The 11,060-nt window shown below is 45.1% G+C and overlaps 1 protein-coding gene across 4 annotated transcripts in view; it reads left to right on the top strand.

Annotated features, from left to right (window-relative positions):
• Positions 1-7,197, top strand: part of FGF1 (fibroblast growth factor 1) — a 51,663-nt gene extending 44,466 nt beyond the window's left edge. For 3 of the 4 annotated variants that reach the window (XM_083728335.1, XM_083728336.1, XM_083728337.1), the window contains 2 exons: positions 5,060-5,163; positions 6,683-7,197. In XM_083728335.1, coding sequence (XP_083584461.1) covers positions 5,060-5,163; positions 6,683-6,877 — 299 coding nt within the window. In that variant the 3' untranslated portion in view covers positions 6,878-7,197. The remainder of the gene's footprint in view (positions 1-5,059; positions 5,164-6,682) is intronic. The other variant, XM_083728338.1, reaches the window with a different exon arrangement.
• The last annotated feature ends 3,863 nt before the right edge of the window (positions 7,198-11,060 follow it).

Below are 11,060 nucleotides of genomic sequence, written 5' to 3' on the forward strand. Positions count from 1 at the left end.
ATGAATGAAACCGCCAGCCACTCACTGTGCTGGTTGGGACTGATGGAAGTTGTAGTCCAAATCATCTGGCAGATGACAGGTTGGGGAAGGGGGTGTAGCTCAGAGTGTGGTGAGGATAATGCCAAGATTTGCAGGTACAATCCCTGTATGGGACAGCTGCATATTCCTGCATTGTATGGGGTTGGACTACATCAGTGGTTCCCAACCTTTTTTTGGCCATGCCCCACCTAAGCATCTCTAAAATCCTGATGCCCCACCCCACTCCGTGACATACAATTCCTATTACTCAAAAAGTGAAATCCTTTTCACGTGGAGGAAGCCTAAAAGGTCTGACTCATTCTTGAATTGCCCCTCTTAAAAATCCAATTGCCCCCCTGTGGGGCGTGTGCCCCAGGTTGGGAACCACGGGACTAGATGAACCTCAGGGTCCCTTCTAACTCTACAATTCTAGGATCTAAGGCAGCTGTGGAACTCTACCCGCATCTATGTCATTAAGAAATGGCTCTTTTCTTTACAAAATCATACATACAGATGTATGGCTTACGGCTCCACCCATGCGAATCTGCGTTTTGAAGTTCCAACGCTATTACGGTCACAAAATGCTTGGGAGGCTTGTTGAACTCTTTTGTCCCAGGAAACTGGTGGGTGAGATTGGCAGCTTGATACTGGAAGATAAGACAGGGCAATAAGCTCAACTGTTGTGATGGTCCAGCAGCTCTGACATGCATCGTGCTCCACTGTGTGCTGGAACACACACTTGCAACGCACTGATTTCACAGGAGGAGCCTCTTCCTGCCCTGTGTGTGTACTCTGTGCTGCTGTGCACTTACTGGAATACAGCTGGGCTCCCTGCTGCAGGATGTGCTGACAGGAGGCAGTCAGACGCGCTCTCCAAATTCTAAGAAAAGCACCTTCTTCTTTTTTCTTTTTTAAAGGAAAGCCACAGGAATATGTGGTTTCCCTCCCCTGCCCCAACTTTGCTCTCTGGTTTGTTTCTGAAGTCAGTTTATGGCAGAGGTTTAATTATAAATGCCATTTACACACTCACACTCTCACACACACGCTCAACAGTGGACTGAGCGAAGATGATCTCATCCTGAGTAAACATAGCAAAGGACAGACGGGAAGTCTCTAACCCAGAGTAAACTGGCATGCAACCTTTCAGAAACCCTGTTCAAGCAAAGGAGGTAGGAAAGCAAACAAGGAGGGAAATCTGCAGAAGGCACACAAGCCTGCCTGCCGTTTGCAAGGAACAAGCTGGCCAAGATGCAGGAGGAGAGGCATGCTCTTAAATACAGAGGCCCACCCCTCCCGACAACTGTTTTTGCTAACACCTCTCTCTTCTGCAATACACAGGCAGCACCAGCTCTAGAGCCACGTTTTTTGGGAGGGGGGCGTTGTCGGGCAAGATGCCCTTTCTGAGTGGCCCCACTGCATTGCCTTCATCACTGAACGCCCCCTGCCTGGTGTCCACTGATGCTGACCTTTGATGTCAGCCCGGTGTGGCTAGCTCAGCATGCAATATGGGGTCTGGGTGTGCACTGTTTGAGGGAATACTTGAGGTCAACCAGTTCCAACTCCCTGCTCAGAACATGGTCTTCATAAGGGCATAACGTCTTCCAAACTTAGCAGACACTCAGAAGCAGTTACATGGCACAGGTGAAATATGTTTTGTTGTTCAAAGTAAAGCCATCAGTCAGTCCCACTGCCTTCAGGGAGTTCTGTGGACCTCAGAAAAGGTTTGCTTTTCACAGCAGAACATAAGGAATCTGGCAGGAACTCCTCTACCATTAATTGCAGAGATATCAAGAATAGGCTCCAGAGGGGATGCAGTGGTAGTCAAATTTCTTATGTTGAGAGTTCACTTCATCTGATGCGTTGAATGCCATCCTGAGTTGGCAAGTATACACAGATAGATAGACAAATATTTTAAGCTGAGATCTTCCCCACTTCACAACAATATTGTTTTTATGCACTGGAACACACACTCACAATGCACTGATTTCACATGTAGGTGTGTGTGTAGAAGGGGAAGAGAACATTGTTCAGAACAAAGAAAAACAGAATCCACTCCAGGCTTATGTGTTTTACAAGAACTCAAAGAGTTGCCCTGGAAGGAGGTGCAAAAGACCTGCACTTAGATTTTAAGAACATGGTGCTGATAATATTCTGCCCCAGTGAGTAGTACAGTGATTTTGCACTAGCTGCGGCTTCCTGACCTACCACAAGGACAGCCACACATGGAGTGCATTGCAGTAGTCCAATAGGCTACCAGCCCATAGTCAGTCTATTGTGGTCCAGAAATGGCTTTACCTATCTTATGTACCCTAGCTGGTAGAAGGCATTCCTAGCCACTGAGGTCACTTGGGTCTCTAGCAACAAAGATGGATATACAGTCAACGAACTGGGTTTTTCAGAGGAAATACAAGCCTATGCAAAGCAAGCAATTGATAAATTATCTGGACTTGGGAACCACCCACCCACAGTGCCTCTGCCTTGCCAAGATTCAGAGTCAGTTTATTGGTTCTCATCCAGCACACCGCCAAGACTAAATTGTGCACAGCCTTTCCTGATTCAGATGTTAAAGAGAAGGAGAGTTGGGTATCATCAGCATACTCGTAACACCTTGCTCCAAATCTCCTGTTGACTGTTCCCAACTTCATACAGATGTTAAACAGAAAAAGGGGGCCCTATGATACCCCACAGCACAACTGCCGGTGGGCCAAAAGTCAACCACCCAATGCTGTTCTCTGAAACTGACCCTGAAGATAGAGTCAGCAGGCAGTGTTTATTTTTCTCTTGCTTTCTATTATATTGGCAAATATTTTTTGTTTTAAAAATGGAGTGGGGAGAAAAGCGGGGCCTTATTCTATTACAGTGGTGAGAAACTTGTGGTCCTACAGATGCTGTTGAACTCCAGCTCCCATCAGTCTTGACCATTGGCCATGCTGGCTGGGGCTGATGGGAGCTGGAGTCCTGCAACATCTGGAGGGCCAAAGGTTCCCTGCTGTATTGTGTATTCTGATCATCTGGTATTGAGGGAGATGCTGCTTATGTACACAGAGGTCCCATTTAGCCACCACCACCAGATGCTGGAGGTCCTCTCCTCCATGAATTTGTCTAATCCTTTTGAAAAGGCCATATAACACAGTAGCCATTGCTTCATTTTTGTGGTAGCAAAAGATTTTCCAGGCCTTCCCCGTGTCCAGCTGTGTTGTAACAAGGATGGATTCCTACTCCCTAATAGGTCAGCAAGCTGTAAGAGGAAGAACTGCTATGAGCTAGGAAAAGCATTAGCTCCATGTGAGAAAACACACACACACACACACACACACACACACACACACCATGCATCACTGGCACACTATAGTCTTCTCAATGATTTCTCCCCCCCACCCTCGGAAAAATGTTGCGTGTAGCCAGTGTTGCTTTCTAAAGGGTGTATGTTTGCTAGCCTGTGCCAGAAATGAGCTTAGCGTAAATGAGCTATTAAACTTGGACATCCTGATGAAAAAATATTTACAGAGGAAACTCCTTAAACGGGTATGTGCCAGTGGAATAACCCTAGTTACAGAGGACAAGTCTTGGGCTGACGACGTAAGTAAACTTGGGTGGTGCCCTCACTTTCCACAACCTATTGAACTAATGTAATGACATTTGTACAGGGCCAGAGCCCTGACTCTGTTGAAGTGAACAGAGCCCATTTACATGGAAGGATGTGTACAAACAGCAATCTCCTTTCTTTTAGTGATAAGTAGTCCATCCTCTCACTCACACCACAAAACAGCCACAAAAGTAGGAAGAGGTCTTCTTTAATGAGGCATGGGCTGCTTCTAGGGGAAATATAATCTTCTCTTTCACCCCTTCCTCTCATGCACTCTCTCTCTCTCTCCCTCTGTATGTCTGTGTTTGCACACATGCAAATCCTGAACACACTTGCCTCAGAAAAAGTCATACTGAATTGAATGAGCAGACATGAACAGGGCTTCTGTACAGGGTGGTGGATTGGAACCAGTGGCACCACTGCCAGATTGTTGCTAAGTGTCCCTTTTAAAGCAAAGTAAAGAAAAAATGAGAGACAGAGAAAGGAAGCAAGAAGATCATGGGAGACAGAGAGAGAAGGTGACAAATGGATATCCAAGGCAAAAAAGCCACACCTCATTGTTACTGACCCCAAATTACCCACTGGAGTTTATTATATAAAATAAAGGATTGGTTTAACAATTGTAATATAAATAAAGTCAGTTTTCCCCTGACTATATTATGTAATTTCCTCTCTCTTTCTCTGTTTGGTGTTTGTTATGAGTTGTCCATGAGCAGCCAACTTTTTCTCAAAGACAAAGTCATTAGAGGATTCAGCATCATCTTTTATCTTGCGAGATCACATTTCTTAAAACAACAACAGCAACATGGATATGAATTAAGAATCGTTGCCCCAACCTCCCATAGGAAGCAGTTCTTGTTTTCATAAATGGCTGCAATTTTCACATCTACTTGTAGCTGTGCATTCAGAGCTACTGCAGAGCCCAAGTGATCCTGGAGGGTTGTCAAGTTCTCCTTCAGCAGGGAATGGTTCATCTGATTGAGTCATCTGAATGTGACTTAACAAAATAATTCCCTGCCACTGGAAGAACCTCTGGCATGGGTGCATATTCCCCTTCATAACTTTTGTCCTGGCACACTGGGCTAGTCATTCTAACTTACTTTTTTCTGTGAGATGGTTCATATTTAAGGAGAGGCATTAAATGCTGATGACTGGTCCAGAAAGGTGAAAGGAGTCATACCAAAAGACTAAATGATCCCCTCAGATTTGGATTTTATGCAACCATGGAGAAGAAGGAAACAGAGATATTTGTAATGAATGACTTTACAAAAGACTGGAAAGCTGAGCAAGGAACAGCCCACACACCGCAATATTTTGCTGCAGGTCTCAATTGCTACACTCATGCCACATTTTTTCCCTCCAAAGAGCTTAGAGAAGCTAGCACATCCTTTCCTACATCTCTGGGCCACTGCTTTACCTTCCTGCTGCTGTTCTTACTATTATTTTCTATTGCAGTTCAACTGCTGCTAAGTGCGGAAAATTTGGGTGAGGTGTACATAAAGAGCACAGAGTCTGGGCACTACTTGGCCATGGATGGCAATGGCCGTTTATATGGCTCGGTAAGTATGAGGTTTCTGTGGGACTGGGACTGGGGGAGGTTTTGAGGTTTGCAGATATATTGTAGCCCACGAGCAGCAAATAGACATTGTTTGTTGTTTTTGCAGCTGGGTTGCCACATTTTGCCCAGCTTTATTTCTGGAAAAATAAATAAAATAATGAGAAGCGATGTTCCAAAATACTTCCAGATACTGGATTTTGTATTTGGAAGGAGCAATGCTGCTTCTTCCTCCAGCTGCCAAATCACAGAGGGTGATGCCATTAGGGACACTGAGCCAAATTTAACCCTAGGATAAACAAGCGTCAGAGATATTGTATGTGCTGTTCACTTAGCAGGCTGGAGTGGTGGAAGGATAGAGAAGGAGCTGAAAAGAAACAACCCTGCAGAACAACAGATAGGTGGAGCCAAAAAGTTAGTGCTGCCTTCTTGGCTGTTGCTCAGTGGCAGAGCATCATAGTGGCAGGCAGAAGGTTCAAAGTTCAATCTCAGCATCTCCAGTTAGGGCTAGGCTGACAAAATCCTGGAGCGCCACTGCCAGACAGCCTAGATGGACCAACACTGAGCTAGATGGATCAATGGTCTGACTTCCTATAAGGCAGCTTCCTATGTTCCGTCGAGGTTTCCCAAACACATGGATCAACACAGAATCACAGAATTGTAGAGTTGGAAGGGACCCTGAGGGTCATCTAGTCCAACCCCCTGCGATGCAGGAATCTCAGCTAAAGCATCCATGACAGATGGCCATCCAATCTATGCTTCGAAACCTCAAAGGAAGGAGAGTCCGCAACATTCTGAGGGAGTCTGTCCTGCTGTTGGACAGCTCTTACCATCAGAAAGTTCAGCTGGAATCTCCTTTCTTGCAACTTGAAGTGACTGGTTTGGATGCTACCCTCTGGAGCAGGAGAAAACAAGCTTGTTCCTTCTTCCATATGACAACCCGTTAGATATCTGAATATGGCTGTCATGCCTCCTCTCAGTCTCCTCTTTTCCAGGAGAAACATTCCCAGCTCCTTCAAGCTCTCCTCATAAGGCTTAGTTTCCAGACCCTTGATCATCTTGGTTGCCCTCCTCTGTACACATTCCAGCTTGTCAACTTCCTTATTAAATTGCAGCACCCAGAACTGGACACAGTATTCCAGGTGTGATCTGACCAAGACAGAATAGAGCGATACTATTACTTCCCTTGATTAGGACACTATACTTCTGTTGATGCAGCCTAGAATAGAATTAGCTTCTTTTGCTGCTGCACCGCACTGTTGACTCAGAAGGGCACTTCCAGGCTCTCACTATCTCTGGGTGGGATTCAGTCACACTGCAGCAAATGTAGGCTGCACAATTAACACACCTGTTTCCCCCAAAGACCAGACTTTTCCCAATGAAAAAAGTGATGGGGAAATGCACCGAAAAGTGTGAGATAGCACTTGCTTGATACAGAAGCCAGCACCATCCTTCACTGCTGATGGAGAACTCAGCTGCTTCACTTGCTTCCCATTATGAATGCACCTCTCTCTTTTCTTCAGCAGTTGCCAACGGAAGAGTGTTTGTTCCTGGAGAGAATGGAAGAAAACCATTACAATACCTACACATCAAAGATGCACGCAGATAAAAACTGGTTTGTCGGCTTGAAGAAGAATGGGAAAAGCAAACTGGGACCGCGGACTCATTATGGCCAAAAGGCAATCCTCTTCCTCCCCCTGCCAGTTTCACCCGATTAGATAGTTTCCCCACGTAGCAAAATATGTTCCTTAGAACGAAGCAGCCAGTAGACTTTTCCCTTTCCTTTCCTTCGATTCTCCCTCCTGCTGGGGAACATGAAAAAGATGTGGGAGATGGGGAAAAATGCAAAGCAATTCCATAAAACATGCATGTATACAAGCAGAGTGCACAGGCATCTCAGACGCACTGCCTCCAAAATGAACCAGGTCACTTAATAGTCATACAACAGAACATACCTTGGTGTTCAGCTTCTGCGGTCATATATGTAGCAAAGCTCCCCTTTTTCTGAAACCCACATTTAAACAATATGATCTAACTTTTTCATAATCCTTGTGTATCACATGGAATCATAACTAACAATGCTGAAGCTATCTATTATTTAAAACAAATTTAACTGTGTGCTTATAGTACCAGGATCCTTGCTTCTTAAAAAGTAACATTGCTCTCGTTCTTGGTAATATTTCTGTAATATATATTTATTTATTAATAAGACTGTACACAATCTACATTATTAGGCCATTTTAACTGTAGACAATCAATATTGTGTATATTACATAAGACCAGTGCTTTTTTTCCTGGTGGGGACGCAGGGGTACGCATACCCCTAAACATTTTGTGAATCTAAGTTTGGCCTCGTTGAGGGGCAGTATTTCAATATGAGCAGGAAAATGGAAGTACCCCTAAACATTTTTTTTAAGAAAAAAAGCACTGCATAAGACAAGATCTTGAATACTTTGGCAAGGAAAATGAGCAAACACAGAACAAATATAAAAACACAGTGGAGTATTTATATACAAATGTAACTCCAGTTGGAAGCAATGAAAGTTTAACCATGAGCCAAAATCCTGCTGATTTCAATGTGGCATTAAAGATCTGCTTTCTACCAGAGCTCCTTGCCCCCACCACTCCCCAAAAACATCAGGCAACCAAAGAGCACGTTGTTCATTGGTTCTGACATAGCTGATCATGTAACGGTGACTGGTGGAATAAAGCCCCATCAGCCTGGGGCACCCCTCAAGACCAGCACAGTCTGTTGAGCCCCAGAAAACCCCAGGCAAACCAGAGATCTGGAGCTGGCAAGGCCCACAGGCCATGTGATAAAGGCCAGCACTGCTTATGGGTAGGTGCAGCCATCATAGCCCCCCCCCCCCAGTTAGGACGAGTGTTGCAGCTGGGCTTGGTGCCCCAGGCTGATGGGGCTTTATTCCACCAGTCACCGTTACATGATCAGCTATGTCAGAACCAATGAACAACGTGCTCTTTGGTTGCCTGATGTTTTTGGGGAGTGGTGGGGGCAAGGAGCTCTGGTAGAAAGCAGATTTCCCTAGGGAACAGACTTAGAGAAGTGTGATAGGAATTCATTGTTCATCTGCAGTCATATTTTGCCACATATTTCATATTTCATTTACTTGCCGCAGGCATAAAAACAACCAGCTTAACTGTATGCAATGACTGTGTGGTTAAATAACCGAATTTCCAACTACAGATAGGTAGCCGTGTTGGTCTGCCATAGTCAAAACAAAACAAAATTCCTTCCAGTAGCACCTTAAAGACCAACTAAGTCAGTTCTTGGTATGAGCTTTCGTGTGCATGCACACGAAAGCTCATACCAAGAACTGACTTAGTTGGTCTTTGAGGTGCTACTGGAAGGAATTTTTTTTGTTTCGAATCTCCAACGACCTTCTAAGAGAACTTGCACTTTTCTCTGTCCTTGCAGGATACATGGAACCTTGTTGTGATTTGCAGGTCATATCCCAGGTTCCGCGACCTCTTTAAATTCCATTGATTTCCACGATTTTGAAGGAGGGTGGGCCTGTTTGCATGCCATTACTCTAGAATCTAGATCATTATAGGTGCTGCAGAGATGCTGCATTCAATGTTGACTAAACACACAAAAGTGGGAGCAAAATAATGCACTTTGGCCCTGACCTAACCCTCCCCCCCCATTCCCAGCTACATGCATTCAGCATCATTTCTCAAAAGAGCCTATTTATCTGCCTACAATACAGGCATAAGCTCTATGCTGAAGGAGAGGACAAGACTAATAAACATAACATCTGAATGTAACATCTGCACATTCTAGAGTGGTTTGGGGATACAATTGCAAATTGACCAGTTGCAAAATGACAGATGAATCACTTTCTTCCCTAGGTATTAGTACTGTAATCTGTATTATTTTACTGAATTTCAAAAGTTGCTTGATCAGCCATATATTTGGCATGCCACAGTTTTTAGTTCCAAGGGAGGTAAACTATGCTATCTTGCTGTTCTTATTTCCGGATTTCCCAGTGTGTTTTCCACAGCAGCAAAGCATGCAGATTAACTTCTGATTAAACATTCTGCCTTTCCTGAGTTTTATTTTATCATTACTAATTACATTAATTGTTGCTTACTACAAACATATCTCAAAGTGGCATACAGTTATAAAAGCATACAATAGAAAATTTAAAGTGTATCAAAAAACAAAAATCAATTGGCTAAAAGTGCTCAAATCAAAGCTTTTGTGATACACTAATTTGCTGGCAATCTGTTTTCTGTTGTACCTCAACATATCTGGCACTACCAAAGGACACCCTCAGTGCTTCCCCACTGTCAGTTCCTACATCTCACACCAGTAAGGGTTATTCATGTCATTACTTGAGTGTTTCCAAAAAGTCACACTTGGTTCCAGAACAAACCCAAACATAGGGCACTCTGTGTTACCCATTGGACCATCTGCTCCTAAACCATCACTGCAGGTTTCTGAAATCCTTTAATCCCATTTGCTAATAACATTCCTCAATAGATGAAATAGTGGCCTTTTTGCAGGGATGCGTTCTTGTGACTCATTATTTTCTTGCTTTGGTTTGGGACAGGCCTGGGATCCTATAACAACCATAGGTGCAAGGGGTGGAGAGAGATAGGCAGATTTGGCTTAGGCAAATGCATAGAGGGCAGGTCTATCCCTCAGCAGCTTGCTGTTGTTTAGTGGTTTAGTTGTGTCCGACTCTTCATGACCCCATGGACCAGAGCATGCCAGTGGCATAGCGTGGGGGGTGCAGGGGGGCCGGCCGCACTGGGCGCAACATCTGGGGGGGCGCACTCGCACTAGTGGAAGAGACTCGAGTGCTAAAATCCACGGGTTAGGGGGCGCAAATTACTTGCCTTGCCCTGGGTGCTGACAACCCACGCTACGCCACTGGAGCACGCCAGGCACTTCTGTCTTCCACTGCCTCCCGCAGTTTGGTCAAACGCATGCTGGTAGCTTCAAGAACACTGTCCAACCATCTCGTCCTCTGTCATCCCCTTCTCCTTGTGCCCTCAGCGGTACCACTACATTCAGTGCCAAGGTGTTGGAGAAAAAAACAGAGAACCGTCTTCCATTGCAATACTCACATTTTTAATGGGAGGAAAGTGACAGCCACCTGTGCCAATAAGCCCACCCAAAACAACTTGGAATAATTGCCCCAGTCCTGGGTCTCTCGCATTCCAAGCACTGGCTCCAGGTGTTGCAAGGCTAAGCTGCATGCGACAAGGAAAGGCTTCCCAGCATCACTAGCCTGGTATTTGTGAACAGGAAGGATTTCAGATCAGACTGTGGTGATCATAGTCTGGGCCATGGCTCAGTGGTGATCTGCTCTGCATGAAGAAAGTCCCAGGCTCAATCCCTAGGCAGGGCTGGGAGAGATTTCCTGCCCAAAACCCTGGAGAGCTTCTGCCAATCTGGTTCTCAACCTGTGGGTCCCCAGGTGTTGTTGGACTACAACTCCCATCATCCCTGAGCTCTGGCCTTGCTAGCTAGGGGTGATGGGAGTTGTACTTCAACAACATCTGGGGATCCACAGGTTGAGAAAGGCTGGTTTAGACAGCCCTGGACAAGATGGGTCAGGGGTCTCACTGAGCATAAGGCAGTTCCCTGTGTTCCTATCCTGAGCTTGAGCAAAGCCTACCCACCAAGTATTTCCAAAAGGAAAAAAACGAAACGTGTCAGGGTGCAAGTCCAGTTTACCTAACATCCTGTCTCTAGTCCTAGCATGTGGGAGGTATTTCCAGGATAGCAGCTAAAGGAAGGGTATGTTGTTATTTCTTGGACAGAGGACAATTCAGGAAATCCGTTCCTGTCCCAAGATAGAAACTTTTCCTCAGCAAAGGAACAGAGTTCCACAGAACCAGAGTCTGCAAGAAATATGCCTCTGGTTCACA

The sequence above is a fragment of the Podarcis gaigeae genome (assembly GCF_964106915.1).
Source record: "Podarcis gaigeae genome assembly, chromosome: 2".
Lineage (NCBI taxonomy): Eukaryota > Metazoa > Chordata > Lepidosauria > Squamata > Lacertidae > Podarcis > Podarcis gaigeae.